The sequence below is a fragment of the Nothobranchius furzeri genome, chromosome 3 (assembly GCF_043380555.1).
Source record: "Nothobranchius furzeri strain GRZ-AD chromosome 3, NfurGRZ-RIMD1, whole genome shotgun sequence".
Classification (NCBI taxonomy): Eukaryota; Metazoa; Chordata; class Actinopteri; order Cyprinodontiformes; family Nothobranchiidae; genus Nothobranchius; species Nothobranchius furzeri.
This window is the reverse complement of record NC_091743.1, coordinates 58,194,394-58,214,465: the sequence shown is the minus strand read 5'-3', so window position 1 is coordinate 58,214,465 and position 20,072 is coordinate 58,194,394. Positions and strand designations below refer to the sequence as shown.

General features: G+C 43.8%; 1 protein-coding gene across 1 annotated transcript; it reads left to right on the top strand.

Annotated features, from left to right (window-relative positions):
- The first annotated feature begins 8,308 nt into the window (after window positions 1-8,308).
- Window positions 8,309-15,709, top strand: gata2a (GATA binding protein 2a). Its single transcript, XM_015959272.3, has 6 exons — window positions 8,309-8,434; window positions 8,666-9,064; window positions 9,664-10,233; window positions 11,996-12,141; window positions 13,942-14,067; window positions 14,643-15,709. The coding sequence occupies exons 2-6, from the start codon at window positions 8,836-8,838 to the stop codon at window positions 14,940-14,942; spliced, it is 1,371 nt and encodes a 456-aa protein (XP_015814758.3). The 5' UTR covers window positions 8,309-8,434; window positions 8,666-8,835; the 3' UTR covers window positions 14,943-15,709.
- The last annotated feature ends 4,363 nt before the right edge of the window (window positions 15,710-20,072 follow it).

Below are 20,072 nucleotides of genomic sequence, written 5' to 3'. Positions count from 1 at the left end.
AAAGTCCAAAGTCATCTTCCCTCTCTGAAGATGTTTACATCCTGTCTCCATCTGTGTGCATACTGATGTCAACCACCCTCTCCGTATGGATTTGTATTGATGAGACACTAATCCTCTCCCCCTGCCGCCCTTGTGTGCAACTGTCCACAGCTCCCACTAAGACCCACTGATCTCTGCCACATGGCGCTCCATCAAAGCACTGATGGTCATGCTTCTCAAAGCAGGTTTTGCCAAAACACGCACCGAGTGGCTCATGTATGTCCTTTAGAGTGAAGGATAAGCTGCAGATGAAGGTCTAACACCACTCCAGACTTTGTATCATCTCGAATCACACAGAGACAAGTGAAACAAAGCTGCTCTCTGTTAAAACACACTCTCCTTTAAGCACACACACACTGGCTTCCTACTTTCTCTATCAGACCTGATTAGAGTGACAGGGGCACTTCCCATTGGCTGTGAGAGTGGCCCTCTCCTTCCCAGGGCAGCCAATTTCCCCTACTCCAGAGCTGATAGGAAACTTTGATTGTCCACTCAGCTCAGGAGAGACAAAGAGATTTTTCCTGTTGCAATCCACGTATCGCTCCATCACATCTCTGCCTACAATGTCCCTCCTCACTTGCTCTTTCCTCTTTCCCTTCACGATCTCTCCCTCTTAGATTTTCTTGCCTTATTTCCATCAACCCATACCCACCTTCTGTTGTGGGTTGCAGATTGCAAGTCCATTAAACAGGCCCTGACTGCTTTAATGGGCAGGAAGTTTCACTTCATGTGGTGACATCTGCATCCTGTGACAAAATCCTACCGTGTGCACATGATTTACTCTTTTTGGCTTACCACCACCTTCTGATAGCATTCCTAATGATAAGGGCATTTGCATCCTGGTGTGTGCAATGAAGTGTTCTTTTTGGGTGGGAGGTCAACCAAAAAAAAGAAGAAAAAAGAAAAAGAAGCGCAGATGGTAAATGTAAGCTAGCTCCCTTTTCTGTCCCGTTCTACATGATGATGGTCCTTACTAAGAATACACTTCCTGTCAGTTCTCTTCAACTTCCCAAACTTCCCGTGCAGTCACGGGGAATCCCAGCTTGAACATTCCAGCTGCATGTGCTTCAATATCACTCCCTTTCTGGATTATGTTGCACTGTTCCTAAGTTCTGAGGAGAGCTTTATATCAGTTAATTGGCTGGTTGATTCCACAATCCAAGACCAGAGCATCAGTGACCATCTGCATCCAATCAAGCACCCAAAAAAGAGCTGAAAAAGCACTGAATGTATTAAAACACCTCATCCAAGCATATGTCCACAGCGTCTATAATAGATTCCATTCCACAAAAACAGATTTATACTTACAAATAAGTGCAAAAAGTATTCAATCAAAGCACAGTTTCGCTTTTAACATCATAGTTTTGTGGATGAGGGGTGTGTATGTTTTCTGGAACCAGATTGCACAGATGCAGACCTCCCTCATCCATCCATCCATCCATCCATCCATTTTTGGTCGCTTATCCAGGCTCAGGTCACTATAGGCAGCAGCCAAAGTCAAGAGGCCCCAGACTTCCCTCTCCCCAGCCACTTGGATCAGCTCTTTCGGGGGAATATGGTGTTTTGTGGCCAGCCGAGAGACATAGTCCCTCTAGCTTGATCTGGGTTATCCTTTAGGTCTCCTCCCGGTTGGACTTGTCCAGAAAACCTCTCCAGGGAGACGTCCAGGAGGCATCCTGACCAGATACCCGAGCCACTTCAACTGGCTCCTCTCAATGTGGAGGAGCAGCGGGTCTACTCCGAGTTTCTCCCTGATGACCCAGCTTCTCACCCTATCTCTAAGGGAGAGCCCAGCCATCCTGTGGAGAAAACTCATTTTGGCTGCTTGTATCTGCGATCTCGTTCTTTCTTCTGATCACTTTGATACCGTTTCTGTTTCCCACGTCATCTATTTTACTTTTGTGACAACATCCAAAGTGGTCCTTAAACTTCGGAATAAATCAAACTGTGGTCAAAGGAACCTCAAGCTGCTTGGAGATGATCTTCTATGCTTGTCAAAGGTCTTTCTAATCTCATGAGATGACTCTTCTTGGCTTCCATGCTCAGTTACACACATCATCCCAAACAGCACTGTGACTTTTACATTTAAATTGGCAGTGACTCAGTACAAGGCTGAAAACACCTGTGGTACTAGCACACACCTTGGTGTTTCATGGCATTGTGATCAAATTCTCTTTTAGGTAACCATCATTGCTGTCTGTTGGTTTTCAAGCACAGTCTCCGTCTTTTGTTACTTTTGTCGGTTTTATTTTAGTCATATTTGTTTTTCTTTTTTTCCCGGAATCGTGCCATCCGTAAATCTGCGCGTGTTCACTGTGCGTGCTCACACACGGGATGAGAACGTTTTCCTGCCCTTCTGCAGTACATGCCCTGCCCGCCAGGGGCCGCTGTGCGACAGCACATGCCCTCTTCTTGCAACAGTCTCTCCTGAGTGAAAATCATTACTTCGAGATTCCTGCCAGTCTAAGTAATGCAAAATGCTCTTAATATAACATGATCGCTGTGTTTTAGTCCCGCGCTATTAGCCTAATGGCATTAAACCAAATGGCATGTTTATGGATGCACGCTCCCTTGAAGCCCATATGGTGGAGGAGAAAGAGAAGGTTTGGTGACTTTGTGCCTGACCTTTTCCGAAAGAGAGCTAATCCCGAGCTATAATAGACTCCGGGACCGATATGGAAAACTGCTGCACCGTTATCTCGGTTGTCTAGGAGACCATCAGAGCACCGGGGCCGGTGGAGATGCCACGGTATTAAAAAGGGGGTGACTGTGGGTTCGTGAGTCTGTTGGAGAAAAGGTTATTTTTTTCCCGTCAAAATAGTTTCTTATAACAGATGCATCATATTCTGCATCACAACTGTGGCACCCTTATTTATAAAAAATAATAATAAAATTTGTGCAAACCAACAAGCTGAAGTGCCAACTTCATCATTCGTTAAATTAAAATCAGTTGTAAGAGTTATAAATATGAGTTAAGAGGAAACAGATCAAGGGAAATGCCAAAGCAGCTGATTTAATTGTAAACTTGGGCCCTGGACCGCTTGCTGGGGGAAGGCCTAGAGATGAAGCTTCGTCTTCATCCTGTTGTGGAAGTATCATAATTGCGTGTGTTATTTGGCTTACTTTATTGTAGGCTGAACACAATTTCTCTTAAATGTTTCACAACATGCTTTTATTTTGTTAAAATGGAGCACTTCATAACGAGACTTAAACATCAGGCCTGACGGAGATCAATCAAACAGATTAGCATCATATTACAGGTGATGCATGGCTAATACAGCTTGTATTGATATGTAAAGTGTGTGTGCCAAAGGTCTGTCCAATAATCGCCAAATAGAGCCCAAAACGTGTAAATACGTCTCATTCCGTGCGCCTATCTGTCTCTATCAACCTGCGGGATCTCCACCACCACCACCACAAATGATGCATTAGATGCATTGAATGTATTTGTTGTGCAAGTTTGAAAAGGCGGCGATAATCTGGGAGTGAGAGATAAGGAACACCAATTTATTCAGCAGCACTTTGGACTCTGCTTCCAGCCTCGGTCGGTGCTGACACCCCCAGCAGTTTGCTGATAACGATTAGGCCATTTATTATCTTCACAGAGAACAAAGATTGCGCGGTGCCGATGAAATATTACCCCTGGTAATAATCAGGAGGGGAGAGGGCCGCGACATCTAATGCGGTGTGCATATTATATTTGTCTGACGAAAATCACCGTGCACGCGCAAACACTCCTGGTGTGGGGGTGGGAGGATTTGAGCAGAGCGTGCAGGGAATAACAAACAACTGCAAGTGATCTAGACATAATAATTTACTAAATAAAATAAATATTTACTGCTTTTAATAAAAATATTATTTGAACAACAGCAACAACAACAACAACAACAACAATAATAATAATAATAATAATAATAATAATGTATGAAAATTTCTCAAAATTTTATTTATTTATTTATTTATTTATTTATTTATTTATTTATTTATTTATGCATATAACACAATTGTTGCCAGAAAAATCACAATGTCAAATTTTAAATAGTTTCAAATGAATCAAAACTTAATTAATAAAATATCTGTATTGGTTGGAAAAGATTGCTTCATAATTGTAGAGAAGATAAAGTTATTTTAAACCATCGTTTAAAATCTCTCATTTAATAAATTTGATTCATCACCTTTTTTACTATTTATAATTCAGATAAAAATATTGCAAATAAAAATACATCATGTAGGCTATTCAGTTTTTTCTCAGATTATTGTTTTTTTGGTTTAGACTCTCATTTATTTTTAACAACTTTTTCTCATCTCTCCTTTCTTTATTTTTTGAACAAAGACTCCGTCAGACTCAACATTTCTTTTCCTTTTTCTGTCTGTCCTTTCTTTTTGTTGTGTGTGCGTGCACTCAGGGGAGCACGAGCTCCGAGTTGCAGAGGTCCTCGCACCCCTCAGCACCTGCCTGGCTCTGCATGGCGCTTGCGCAAGCGCCCATGCAGGTCGCGTGCAGGAGATTTTAGAGGCTTTGCATGTTTTACAAAGTTGCTGTTGCTGCGTGGGGATATAAAGCACAAAAAGAAACAGAAAAAAGAGTAGAGGAGGAGGAGGAGGGAGGGACGCGGATTTTTTCTTTCTAAGGACTGAGGGAGGGGGGAGAGAGGGTGAGAGTCATAAAGCAAACTGTTAGTTAAGTTAATTAAGGTGGAGGCTGACATATTTCTCCCAAAGTTAGAGAAACAGGAAAAAAATGTCAAAATTGATTCGTTTAGAATTGAAAGTGATTTGAAACCTTTAGACTCAATTAAAATAATATATTTTTTTGTATTTTTAGGCTACATGCAGATATTTATATGCTATTTGTTCCCATTCTGTTCGTCACCCTATTATCTGCTAAATTTAACTGGCTATAAATTAACTATATTACACAATACGTAAAAAATAACATTGGAAAAACAGTAAATGTAGAATTAAATATAAATAAAATGCATTTTTTTAGAAAAAGAAAGAAAGAAAGAAAGAAAGAGAGAAAGAAAGAAAGAAAGAAAGAAAGAAAGAAAGAAAGAAAGAAAGAAAGAAAGAAAGAAAGAAAGAAAGAAAGAAAGAAAGAAAAAGCTGCTGGCTGACGTGCCGTTACGTTGCTGTGCGCCCGCAGCCTCTTGCAGACACACAAGTTTGGAGCGCAGACGGGAGACGCTGAGCTCACGCAGACACACACCTCTCTCTCTCTTTGCTGGAGGATACGGAGCAGAGCCCTGAGGCCACCGCTCCTTTTAACGAAACTAAAGAAAAACTCGATCTGATCGCCAAATCTGGACAGGTGTTTTATTTCTCTTCTGTTTGCGTTTAAATTTTGGAGAGAATATGTCCGAAGCTGCAGATGGACGCGCTTTCCTTGGACTCTAGAGGGGTAAGTGCACTGTTTTAAAAAATAATTAGGTCACTTAACAAAATGTGTTTGAATAACAGAAATGTTTGTCAACTGCATTCATTAAGTCACGCATATTCTGTACATGGTTGCAGGATAATGATTTGTTTTCTGTTTTCCTTTTATCAAACAATTAGGTTTTCTCTTACTTATCCAGAGACATCGTAACATTAAGGCACCCTGCAAACCTTTAAAATAAAAGAACAACGATAATAATTGTAGCTCGTCGGGCTGCAGCGGGTCATTTTCGCCCCTCGGCTGAGAAATGGTTTAGTTCGTGTGTCATCAGCTTCATATTAGCGATGACAGAGTTTAAAACGCGCGATAATGACAGGAGCGATCCCCTTTGATCTACGCAAACCCATCACGGGGGTCTCCATGCACGCTCGAGCAATAAGCACGCGCGCACGGAAAGATTCAAACACTGGTTTGGAGTTTGTTCTGCAGAATCATACAGAACTCATTCGAGCTCTAACAAGATGCTTTGTTTGTAAAATCAAATATCCTTCTTCTCTGAAACGGTAATATTCTAAGTCCTCAAATGGAGAATCCAGGCCCCCTCCTCCTCCTGGCTCATCTAATTACCTGTGAGTAAAGGGGACAATAATGCTTCAGCTGGTTTGTGTCAGCCTCCCCTTTCTGGCTCTGCTTATCATCACGAGCCCCACTGTGAAACACACACACACACACACACACACACACACACACACACACACACACACACACACACACACACACACACACACACACACACACACACACACACACACACACACACACACACACACGATGGATGATCGTACCCTATGGGAACAAACAGGTAGATAAAGCCGATCCCATTTAACAACAGCGTGGATCGGAATGATAATCTTGTTGTTCATTAGCTGCAGTGGCTGCAGAGCTACTGCAAACACTTCTCACTCCCTATCAGGAGCTGTTGGGTTCTCCACCTTTTCTCTCATTCTCTCACTCCTTCTCTGTGTGAAACAATAAGCTGCGTCCTTGAGAGAAAGAGAGAGAGAGAGAGAGAGAGAGAGAGAGAGAGAAAGAGAGAGAGAGAGAGAGAGAGAGAGAGAGAGAGAGAGGAAGAAAATATCATTTCTATAGCGCCTCTCAAGATAAGAATCTCGAGGCGCTTCACAAAAACAAAAAATGTAAAAATATAAAAAATAATTTAGAAAATGGTTGAAAATATATTTAAAATGAGCAAAAAATAGACAATTGTGATGAGAGAGAGAGAGAGAGAGAGAGAGAGAGAGAGAGAGAGAGAGAGAGAGAGAGAGAGAGAGAGCAGCAACACGTCCTCACCCTCTGTCTCCGCATCTTTTGTTCCAGAGGTGATGCAAACGGATAAATTACAGAGAGCTAAATCCTGCTGAGTAATCCATTTGGCAAACATGTAAACAACAATGTGTGCTTTGCGAAGTCTCTCTCTCTCTCTCTCTCTCTCTCTCTCTCTCTCTCTCTCTCTCTCTCTCTCTCCTCTCTCTCTCTCTCTCTCTCACACACACACACACACATTGTCTTTTCTCTACAATGAGATCAGCACCATTCTTTCAGCCTCATTATCCCTCTGAGTAATGCAGTACTGATGACTGATCAAACATAAATCATATTAAAGGACAAAAGGTAACAATGTTTTCGCCCCACCTGCCAAACATGGCTTGTTTCCCTCCTCTGGAATGTCAGTTATTCCAGGAGTCGTGCTGCGTACGCACACTAATTTGTTGATTTTAAGAGTTGACAAGCTCAAAGGCTGGTCAGCTCGCAGCCCTTGGCCACAGGCCAGTGATTTAATGAGCGGTGACAGACACACACACGTTTTACTCACCGGATCCCAAAAAGCTCCTCTGCGTGATCAGTGTTATTATGAGGACGTTTTATGCACCTATTTCTTCAGCGGTTCGGTGACGTCAGAGCTCGGCGTCATTGAGGCGGATGGTCCAAGGTGTATGCAGAACGTAACACGCATTCCTACAGCCGCTCACAAACAAACAAAACGCGCATTTTTACCGATAAATTCACATGCAAACGTTTTTTCTGCAGGAGTTTTTGTCATTTAGGTATTTTTTTTCTTTTGTGAATTGGGGCGTTGGGAGATTCCCAGCAGGTGAGGTATCACGCCCATCCCCAGTTCAGTTTGCATACAGAGTGGGATTCTTCTACGAGGAATGTCCTCCTAATTAAAGGCAATTAGGCGCGCTCAACAATGGGACCAATTTAGGGGTCATAAATCGATTCTTTTCCTGTTGGTTTAAGAATGCAGAAATACTTGTTTATTTACACAACAGAAGTATGCAACAGAGATAAACAAACCAGAGTATACCTTAGCCAGCTGAAGGATGAAAAAGGAAACGGTGCGCATTTTACGCACCAGAGGAAAGATGACTCACAATATGAATATTCCCCAGATGAGTTCAGACGAGAGTAATTAAGTAAGTTTAAGCAAGTCAAACCACCAGCCACCCCTCCACTTTTGACGTCATTCTTTAGCTTCACAAGCTGTCTGTAAGAAAACTGACATTAAGCTATTTGAGCTGATTTCTCTGGAGGCATGGCGTTGCAGATTTGCAACGTTAAAACCTACCCACCTGGTTACTCCACATATGTATTTCATGAGCAGGTTTTAACTCCGAAGTACTTAGTTGTTCGTCCTTTTATCAAAACTTATTTTGAGCCTGAGAGGGTTAACTATTTGCACGAGAGCGAGTGCTTTAGTGTTTCTGCATAGGAAAATTGAAATTGAAAGAAGACGGAGAGCAGGGATGCGGACATTGCGGAGGGCCAATTGTGGCAGGACGCTCTGTGATTGGCTCAGGGCGACGCTCCGCCCCTCCTGGCTTGATATGGGAATTTACTGGCGCCAGTCGCATCAGTCTGCGCCGCATCTCATTAATGAGCCCGAGCACAGCACGGATCAGGAGGTTTACACATCCAAAGCTGCATTTTGCCGTCTGCTGATCCAAACTCCAACAGGTATCCCAAAAGGGGGGAAGCGTTTTTTTTCCTGCGTTTTGGTTAAAGCGACTCCGGGTTTGGAAGGAAGCAGCTGCTTGTTTTGTTGTCAAACTTGTAACCATCGAGATTAAATGTAAAGTTTATTTTATAGTGTCGTTTGATGAAAACATAAAGGCTGTTTTATTTTTGTTTGCATGGACGGAGACGTGCATGAGATGATAAATGAGTTTTTTGCGTTTGTCTCTGCAGGAGTCTCTGAGGAGAAAGAAGAAGGATCGCGTCATTTCAGGATTTTATTCATTTAGTAAATAAACACAACCCTGACTTTCAAAATCCAGGAATTTAATTTTAAACAAAGGACTGGACTTCTATTGGACGATAAATAAACGAAAGAGGTGCGTTCAGAGGAGAGGAGAGCCATGGAGGTCGCAGCGGCGGATCAGTCTCGGTGGATGGCGCACCATCACGCCGTGCTGAACGGTCAGCACCCGGACTCTCACCACCACAGTCTAAGCCACAACTACATGGAGCCCATGGCGCCTTTACTGCCCCAGGACGAGGTGGACATGTTTCTGAACCACTTGGACTCTCAAGGGAACCCGTACTACACCAACTCCCGGGCAAGGGTCACGTACAGCCAAGCCCACGGTGAGACGCGCTCCGGTTCTTTTAAAAACTCCTGAAAAACACACCAGCTTAGAGATTATAATATGCACTCACATGTTGATTTTTTCTTTTTTTACATTTATTTTATGTAGAAATTGATTGTAATTTATTTTTGATGCGGAAACATTTTAAACTCCTGACGTTTCTGGGCCAATTCTCTTACATAAAAGGGATTTCAAGCAAATGACAGCAAGAGGAAAGGGAAGTATGTCACTTAGCTCCTCTCCTCTCTCTGCTGGGGCCGGGGTTATGAGGGAGAGAGAGAGAGGCACTTCCCGGATATAAAATAAAAACGCAAATTTACTAATAACAATCTTTAGTCCGAGAGCGGCCGCCGGTGAAAGGAGCAGACGTGGAGCGTTTTCAGCTCTTTCTCTTGGGATTTTTATGCTCACTGTGAGACGTGAGAGGCTTGTCTTCTGGTTATGACCTTTATTTAATTTTGATTACCAGATAGTTTTATTTTCAGCTAAATGACGGATTTAAGTATTTTTGAGAATTTACCTGGTAAGATTGTTGATTTATTTACGTGTATATTTTACGCGGATCTTTTGTAATTAATAGATTTGTTTTCATTTCAGCGCGCCTCACTGGAAACCAGGTTTGCCGACCACACCTCATCCACAGCCCGGGTATTCCTTGGCTGGACCCCGGGAAGGCTGCCCTGTCCGCCGCACACCACCATAACGCATGGGCGGTCAGCCACTTCAGCAAACCCGGTCTCCACCCCGCCGGCTCTGGCTACCCCTGCAGCAGTAGCACCGGCACAGCCTCCGTGTCCTCCCTTACCCCGGCGTCCCACTCCAGCCCTCACCTCTACAGCTTTCCCCCTACCCCGCCGAAAGACGTGTCCCCGGACCCTGGGCCCACTTCTCCGACCTCCACCAGAATGGACGAGAAGGAGTCGCTCAAGTACCAGGTGCCGCTGGCGGAGGGCATGAAAATGGAGAGCTGTAGTCCGCTCCGCAGCAGCCTGGCCTCGATGAACAGCCAGACCCCTGCCACGCACCACCCGATCCCCACCTACCCTGCCTACTCCCTGCCTACGCCCCACGAATACAGCGGCAGCCTCTTCCACCCAGGCAGCCTGCTCGGCGGGTCCTCCTCCAGCTTCACGCCCAAATGCAAAAGCAAAGCCAGGTCGAGTTCAGGTGAGTCTCACACGGAGTTTCTCCATCAGATCAACATCACACTGACTAATTAAATGGGCACTCTTTCTGCAGATGAACGGAAGAGTTGCAACGGTTTACTGGCCATCATAAAAAAAACAATATATAAATTATTGCATATTCTTCTTAATTGTTGCACAAACTGATCATTTCTGATACACATCAGCTGTCTCACCATGTCACTGCAAACTGTTTATGTTCTCTTTTTCGTGCCGTTTTTGTTCCTCCCTCTCTCCCCCGTTATTTGGCCTTTATTTCGCTTAGAAAATAAAAGAGTCACGACGCCCTGGCTCCTGCCATATCCTGTATACCTCCGAGAGAACAAATCATGACCTCCACCCCACCCACCGCCCTCCACTGCACTAACAAAGCCTAGGCGACAGGGTCCTGCTGTTTGTGTGTTTAAGCGCGGCCTTGGCCCGGCGCACAGACGCGCAGTCCTCATCTCCCCCATGAGGATGAGAGTGCATTTTGCAGAGCATTGAGCAATCATCATCATCACAGCAATTTCTCTTTTTTTTTTACTCTAAATTCTAAATTGCGTGGGAGGAAATTTTTAGGGTATAATCTTCACTAATGTGGAGCCAGTTAAAAAGTTTTGTAATGAGTCAGTAATTTCCCTACCTTGTTCCAGCTGCAGTGCTTAGAATTAACAGATTAGAAAAAAATCAAAGCAACAGATTGTTACAAATGGAGTTCTCAGCATGCTCTGAAATGTGTGCTGATGGAATAGGATGCAGAAATGTTCTATTGTGACTTTTTCAAACAGACCTTGCCTGAATCTAACACATCAGACTCTTATCTGTCAGAGTCAAGGCCCAGGGCCAGTAATGGTGATATGCAGCTGGACAAAATGCCACAATGACATTTCAGATCTTCTTCCTGTCAGAAACTTACCTTAAGCCTGCTTTTTTTTTCTTTTCTTTTTTTTTTTTTTTTGCATCTTTCTAATTTGTCCCTTGTTTCAACACCCAGTGTTGCATAAGACATGTAAGTCATTGTTGATGAATATTTGGGCCCCTAATTAGCTGTATTCAGTTTGCGTGTTTGCGAAACACTTAAAGAGGAAGAGAAGGGAGGTGTAAAAAGATGCATTTCAAAAGGAGCCCGGCTTTGTTCTCGGGTCAGATTCCATTGTAGAGTCAGGGTGGACCTTTGGGTGTCGCTGGCCTTATAACAAGGATAATGAGATGATGCTCTGGGGAGAGATGGATACTTGAATTAAGTGAATTGATGGTTCAGCAACAGACTTGGTGAAGTCAAACCTGTATGATGGCGAGAAGGAGAGTAAACAGAAAAGAATTTACACTGAAAAAAAGGATCTTAGTTTCAGTGCCACCTCCATCTTTTCATCAAAGCGTGCACATTTAATACAGCCAACCCACACTAATGTTTCCTCTCATGGTTGCCCACTGAGCTGATGAATAATGTAGTCCTAATTTGATGGTGTGTCTCATTCTTCTTGTTGGACACCTCTGGACATGTGTTCGCCGTTTCTGGCCCATAGATCGGTTTACACGGAGGTGTCTGTGTCCATGCAACCACTCACACTAGCAGCTACACACCTGCACACGCAGGAGGACCCTGTCATGATCACAAAGCCGATTTTTTCCTACACGTTACAGTGCCATCTGGGGTCAGCCAGCGCTGGACAGCTGCTCGCTGCCAGTGGCCTCTGGCAGAGTGTGAATCTTTTAATTATATAAAATTTCTTCTTGTCTCCTCTCTCCTGAACTATATGCAGAGGGTCGTGAGTGTGTGAACTGCGGTGCCACGTCCACCCCTCTGTGGAGGCGGGACGGTACCGGCCACTACCTGTGCAACGCCTGCGGCCTGTACCACAAGATGAACGGACAGAACCGACCCCTGATCAAACCCAAACGGAGACTGGTGAGTTTTGTTCCTTGCTCATAGGCAACCCAAATATGAGCACAAAGCAGATGCCTGCAGCACAATTCCAGGAAAGTTATATTTTCCCTATGATCTTCCTGGAATTGTTTGTCCCCCTCACCCCCCGATGAGCCGCCTTCATGGCCTGCTACTATTGCCATTGTTCCTGCTATCGTTATTGCTGCTCCTTCTGATGCTGTTACTGATACCAATGCCCAGTAAACGCCACCTCAACTATATCTATCTATCTATCTATCTATCTATCTATCTATCTATCTATCTATCTATCTATCTATCTATCTATCTATCTATCTATCTATCATCTATCTATCTATCTATCTATCTATCTATCTATCTATCTATCTATCTATCTATCTATCTATCTATCTATCTATCTATCTATCTATCTATCTATTCATTCTAATTTAATCTAATCTAATTTAATCTAATTTAATTTAATCTAATTTAATCTAATCTAATTAAAACTATTTTTTGTTTTAAACTATACATTGTTTTTCTTTAATTGCAACGTAATTTTAACAAAGAAGCTCCTAACATGTTATTGCTGTAACCATTAAACTCCAATGAAGCCTTTTCATTGATCCTGACTAATTACTGGAGAGTCATTGTCATCATGAGCCAGTCATTAATCTGCTCAACACGACCTGTGAAGAATTTCCCCACAAAAGCCTCCAGAGCTTGACTGAAGTCGGTTTATTATTTAAAATGTTCTCCAGAAGTCCCTTGATCACCTCCATCATCTCGTTCCTCTTCATGTGAAAGGTCCATTAGATTGCACTTTCCACTGGCTCGGCCCACGTCGCCTGTAGCTTTCGCATTTTCAGCTCAAGTGTTTTTCAGAGTTGTGTTCAAAGGGGCATCCAGTTGTTTCCTATCCGGATATCTGGCCGGCCCAGATAAGGAAGTCAGGCTCCCGGCTGTTTCCGCCTCCAAGCATCGCGCTGCATTCTCCGTGGCCACACTGACATGTTACAGTAAAGAGATTATCACAACAACGAAGGACCCCGCTTATGTGTGAAGAGACAGGCTTGGAAAATTAATGGATTTATGTCCCATTCTTGTTTTGGAGGTAAAAAAAATAAAAATGTTAACGCACGCCCGCTTTGAACATTTTATTTATTTATTTTATTTCTAATAGAAAAGAGGAGGGAGCAACAATGATGTTGTTCTGCGGGTCAACATGAGCAAAACCACCTGAATTTAATTAGAAGGAAAAACAAAGTGTATGCTGCATGCAAAGCAGAGGAGCGTAGGGTTCGTGCTTGTAAAAGCTAATGTTTCTCATTACGCGTGAAAAATCGATTCGCAACAGAGCAGGAGCGCGTTTTTAAAGCGGGGACACCGGGTCTTACGCAACCGGGATCAGAGGGAAACCTGCGTCCTTACGGGTCGACTAATAGGGGAAAATTCATAAGAAGGCGGAAAGCGGCATTTGTCTAAGAAAAAAAATAGCTAATAACGATTGTAGCGGCTCACACTGTGTATCTATTATCGGCTAATAAAAAGAAAATTTAATATTATTTATTTAGGCTATTGTTTGCTTTTTTTGATGAATGTATGCAGCAAAATTCTAACTAGAAGTAGTCATTTATTAGTAATCATAAGAAAATAAAATTATCATTTTTCATTATTGATTAGAAAACCAATTTATTGAGCCAATATTGAGCACCAGCAGTAAACTTGTAAAACCATAATATACCTCTCCCCTCAACATTATGATTATTATGATTATGATTATTATTATTATTATTTCTGATGAGTGTTTTCTGTCTGACTCAGTCCGCAGCTCGACGTGCAGGCACCTGCTGCGCAAACTGCCAGACCACTACCACCACCCTGTGGAGGCGCAACGGGAACGGAGACCCGGTGTGTAACGCCTGCGGCCTTTACTTTAAACTGCACAATGTAAGTAGCTCGGAGGAAACGCACACAAAGACACGCAGAGACACACAAAAGTGAGCGGGAGTGCTGGTACTTTGTGGGCGGACTGTATCGACTCAGGAGCGGGAGGGAGAGGGAAGCCTGTTGACCCTGTGGAGCAGAACCCACCGGTCGGTTCCTTTTTATTAATCCATCGTTGTTTGAATGGGGGGCGGTACTCCCCGGAGAGGCCACCGGGTGGGACTGTCATTCAGTGTAACGGCGTCGGTTACACTGATGAGGATTTGTCTGAGGCTGTTCCTTTCACACCCGGCCTGTCCTCAGAAACCATGAATCCAAATGGGCCAGAACAGTTCTGTTTGGTTTAGACAAGCAGACAAAAGCTCCAAACGCCCCTGAGTCTCGCTCCAGCCAGCATATGCAAAACAGCTGCTCGTTTTTGTTTTTACACCACTGAAATCCACAAACGGCTGCTGTGACATAAATGGGTGTTGATGACAACAGGAAGAGCAAAATGTGACACATTTCAGTTTGGAGAGTTTTTACACTCGGTTCTGTCAGTGCAGCTTTTGTCTGAGCTCATGTGCTGCTCTCAACAGGTCAACAGACCCTTGACCATGAAGAAAGAAGGCATCCAGACGCGCAACCGCAAGATGTCCAGCAAGTCCAAGAGGAACAAGCGGGTAGGGGACGGCTTTGACGAGCTGTCCAAGTGCATGCAGGACAAGGCCTTGCCCTTTGGAGCTGCACCCGGCCTGACCAGCCACATGACCCACATGGGTCACCTCCCCCCATTCAGCCACTCGGGACACATGCTGCCCACTCCCACGCCCATTCATCCTTCATTTGGACACCCGCACCACTCCAACCGGTCGCCGGTCTGGGCCGAGCCTCACTGAGGATCCTTCAGATCGTCTCTTGCTCGCCTGTAGGAGCCACCACATCTCCATTAACGCCAAACGGCCTCATGCTGAAAATGGAGAGGACTTGAATTGTGTACCGTGGATGATGGAGGGACGGCTAAATCCTGGGACGCAGCGAGAGCAGGACTTTAGTGGACTCTAGGACTGGCAGGAGAGGAGTGAATGGTCGCTTCATTATTTTTGCTTATTTTTACTAAGTCACTTTGGTACCCACCTCTCCCCTGACCCGGTCACAGGAGAGAGGCCTGAAAGAGAACCGCTGTTTTCACCTCATGATCATATTCTAAAATACAAGTCGTGGATGGACAGACAAACGGACTCATCGGTGCTGGACGGGCTGAGAGCTACAGAACTCGTGCATCACAAACCCACGAGACTAACTGTAGCACCAGACCACAGCTCTCCCCACATGCTGGATTGTACACAACCACACTGCTCCACCTGTTTTTTGATAAAAGTTTTGAAAAGCAAAAAAAAAAAAACCAAACCCAACCACAGTAAATAGAGTGTTTATAAATGCTTAAATGCTATTATTGTTATTTGATGTTATAATTATTGCTACAATAATTTATTTTCACTCTTTAAGCTTTCACCAGACACACATGGAAACATATGAGTCGAGTTTCATGGTTATTATGTAAAAGAAAACACTGACCTGTCGTGGACCAAAAGTCCCTGAGCTGTACATTTTTACCATTTTTTTCCATCTCACAAAGAAAAAGGAAATAAAGTTTAATACTGAAGTCAAATCTGTCTCTATTATCAGATCTACATTTTAAACTTTGAAACATTTGGACCATTAAACCATTTCTTTTTGCACGTTTCATTGTATCTACGTGATAAACTGATCTGAAAAAACGGTTGTAGGGCACAGGCTTTACCTCATAACTGCTTTTTTCTCAAAGAGTAGTTGGTCATTAAAATCATAAGTGATATCAGATGCATGGAGGGAAGCTCTGTGATCCCTAAAGCGTGGTAATGCTTTGGCCAGGCTCCTCCTCTATCTGTGATGGCTCGTTGTTCAGTGAAGGCCTCTTTGTGGAGCTAAGGCCCCAGGCTGGCCCACTGTGCCCAGACAGCAGACTCCAGCGAAGGGCTCTGGAGTCACACAGTCATGCATATGTACACACTCCCATGCTCGCGCATTCACAAGCACAAACCCTGTAATTCACACCCAAGCTTAACTAAATAATCTACCCAACATGCCTTAAAAGAGTCTTGGACAGGTTTTTTAAAAAAAATAATAATATAAATTCACGTGTGAAACTCCTGAGTCATGAGTGCAGTGTTTTTCTCACTTGTTCGTCGGCGTAGACTCCTCTTTCTCTTTTGGACGTGGTGACTGGAGTGAGAGGAAGGACAGTGGGTCTTTAGTGGGAGAGAGAAGAGGAAGGAAAAGCAATCAGGCGACCTGAGCAAACACACGGGGGTCTGCACAAACCCTTCGCACACAGATGTGCTCGCAGCTGAGGCTGCCAGGAAGCAGGCGGCGACTCTGTTTCTCCCTCATCTCGACCTCTTTTTCTTTCTCTTTGTTTATTTTTTCACTCTTTCTCTCTCCCGCTCTCTTTGTCTGGGCTGTTTTGTTTATCTTTTCCTCTTCTTCTTTCTCTGTTGCTCATTCTGCCTCCCATTTGGACCATTACAGCAAACCAAAAAAGGGACGGAGGAACTTTGAACGCAGCCAGAAACTAATGAGCCTGCTCGATTATGGGGCCAATCTCAGGTCATCGTCGCTGAGTTCAGTGTGCCCTCACACACCCACAGCACAAACCAGCCACCATTAAACAGTCTCGACTGAAAGCGGACAGCTACCTCTTCCTGAACCCTCCACCCTGTTCACATCTGCTGGAGTTTCCCAGAGGTCCGAGCAATTTAAATTGCGGGGAAAAAAGAGATTTTGGAGTGTGCATTAGACACCAACAGCATCAGTGTTTGCACTCACTCAGATGCAGGACTGGATAGGGGGCATCCTTTTGATTCACTTGCTAAACATCAGTGAGACTGTGACTCTGCCAGAGAGCCGTGCAGCCATCTGCATGCAGTGCAGCATTGTGAGAGCCGGGCAAGGTACAGGCCACGACTCCACTGAGCTGCACGCCGCTGGTCGGCTGAGCTTGGCCACGCTCCCAGAGCATGAGACGGGAAACGCACGGAGCAAGCGCTCCTCAATGAGGCCCTCCAGAGGGAAGGAGCAGTCTTCCCAAAAAAATAATACAGTCGTCTGCCGGGCCAGACTCCCAGATCACATCAGCATGCAAATGTACAGGTTGGTGTGGAAGGTGACCAGAGCGTAAACTCACAACAAGCTGCTAAAGCTACTTTTTTGATGAGCTGCTTAATCAAAAAAATTCACATCAGTTGTTTTTCTCTAACCCGATTTGGAACAAATTAAAAATTAGAATGCCATAATCTGCACCATGAAACGAGCTGCTCAAACTAACTGGATGCAAATCATTGGCGAAATGTTGTGTAGAGGTCATTAGGATATTTAATTTAATAAGCTGTGATGGCTCTTTTATTTGGCCCAGCACTGAGCGGTTTCACTGGCTGCAGGGGGAACACATGACTGCTTCAGCCATGTGACAAATACGTTTATGACCTCAGAGATTATTTGCATAAGGGCACTTTCATGTGCCCTAACATTTGTTTCTCCTTCCGTAGTTTTCAATCGTGTGTGCAAAGACATGAATGCTTTTGTAGTTTTGGTGAGGTGAAAACTTTGTGCACGTTTTACTAACTCAGCAGGCCTTGCTAAAGTAGACGCCCCCTTGCTGCTTTGTTTTCCTGAAATATGTGACACACATAAAAAAGAAAACATAAAATAGGAAGTTACTTATCTTCACTATCAGAGGGGCATTCCGTAGAAGAGATGAAGAAGTGAAGAAGAGAGATCTGGGAAGCTTCAGCAGGGTGAGCGTGGTGGCCACGTAGATCAGAGCACCCAGAGGTTTACGATCTCACCTTGGAACTGAATGTCTCGGCTCATCTTCACTCCCTACATCCTTTTCTGTCTCCCCTCCGCTCTTCTGTTTGTACACACCAACTTCCCCTTACCGCCAGCATTCATTCCATTTCTGTACCCCCCCCCCCCCCTCCCCCAGCTACTCCCACTCTTTCCTTGTCTCCCACTCCCCCGATGTATTTGTTTTTCTATCAAATTGAATTAGTGGAATCAAAAGGTATTCCGACCATCCCCGAGTTAGGGAGAAGGAGACGTAGAAGATGAAAGGAAGTTCAGAGCAGTTCAAATGCAGGTCTCGTAGTGTGTGTGTTGCGGTGGAGGGGTTTGACCTTTGCCTGGGCCTAGCTAGGAAAGCATCCCTCCTTCCTTAGACCCTTAGAAGGATATTAAAGCTGCAAGACAGGACAGACTTTAGATAATACACGCACGGCCTAGTCATGCTTTAAGTTTCCATCAATTCAAAAGTTTCACCATGAGAACTGGAGGGTTTTTACAAACTCATGATGAAGCAATAAAGATACTATTAAAAGTCTCAAATGTAAATTTTATCTAGTCATAGTGTTTCTATTATTATCATCACCATTATGAGGCCTACATGCAAGGGCAGAAATCCCATTTCAGTTTTTTTTTTGGGGGGGGGGGGGGGACAATAAACAGTAAAACTTCAGAGAGTAATTTTTGGGGGGACATGAAAAAAAACTCTCTACATACAACACTGTATGTCCTTATAAGAGACTGACCTGTGACTCTGCGCCTGTGTGTGACAGGCTCGGGCTGCCTGTGCTCAAGTGACTGGACTTTGCCTCATGAAACCATTTAGAAACAATTTCATTTCTTTCTTATAGATGTCTTTATCAAAATGCAAGTTTCTACTTACTTGACGTTCTGGAGCATTAAAAAACGACCTGATGTCTGCCGTTTTTCGTTTCTCTGCCATTTCAACTGACCTGGTCTGCTGACAGTTGGACAGCAACACACACACAGATGGGATATTGTCATTAGAACGGAGCTGGAGGATATTGATCAACAATAATATCTTGCCAATTTTGTACATCTTCATAAGCATCCTTTCTTTTTGTTTATTTCAATAACAAGACTGTGGCCTAAAACAGAAAAAGCAATTCAGAATAAAGATTTAAAAGTAGATTGTTAATAGTTGAAGCAACATGTCCTGAAATGACATGGCTATTAGCTGACCAGCAGCTACACGTGTGGACGGATGCAAAGCATTAATTTTAAGTACTAAAACATATCTAACTTTTTCACAACAAAGAGAGAGAACATAAAATGCCAAATAAAAATTTTATTAAATCACATAACATGAAAGCTACTAAAATCCAAATAGTTCCATATTGATTTTAATATATTTGAAAATTTCCTTCTAAATATGGCTAGAAAAAATAACAGTTTTTGGGTCTGTGGCCAACGGGATCTTTGGCTCTATGTTTTACACTGAGAGCTTTGAGCAACGTGCCTCCACCACACATTTGCTGCAACCAGTTCATCCCTAAGCTGCACGGTGCACCTGCACTTTGACATATTGTAAACAACTGCAGAGCCTGGGGAAGACGGGATAAGAGCGGTTAAACGCTGTGGTGTTCCATACATCGGACCAGTTAGTTTTGATTCTACCATAGTCATCTGCTAAATAGGATGAAACGCGGACATTTTCATCGATCTATAAATGCTCCGCAGATTTCAGGGGCAGACCGTGAAAGCGTACGTGTCCGGAAAAAGGAACTTTTGATCACCTTAGTGAATGGAATAATAATAGTGGAATAATCCTGGAATGACCAGAGAACATGAAGTGACCACTTTTTTTACTGTGGTGTTGGTGGTCTGTCATAAAGGGATCTCCGACCGGTGATCAAAATCTAAAGATAATCGGTGTCTATGTTTGACATTTATGACCACATTTGACATACATATTTAAGTTTGTAGAAAAAGTGTGTGATAAATGACTTACTGCTGGAAACCGCTGGCTTTTTGATTCCCGCCTCCTGTGAGCCTGCGGGCTGCTGTGAAGCTGTGAGCGGGGCAGAGCCGGCAGCCCCGCCCGTTGGAAACAGCGTGTGTGGACCGACCGTACCAACTTGAGGAATTGGGGTGGGGGTCGGGGGTGGACTATAATTTCTCAACAA

Bases quoted from the DNA above. Each gene is read 5' to 3' on its own strand.
- gata2a (XM_015959272.3), top strand. From the start codon at position 8,836: ATGGAGGTCGCAGCGGCGGATCAGTCTCGGTGGATGGCGCACCATCAC. The intron at 10,234-11,995 runs GTGAGTCTCACA...AACTATATGCAG, and splicing joins CAAAGCCAGGTCGAGTTCAG to AGGGTCGTGAGTGTGTGAAC. The intron at 14,068-14,642 runs GTAAGTAGCTCG...TGCTCTCAACAG, and splicing joins TTTACTTTAAACTGCACAAT to GTCAACAGACCCTTGACCAT.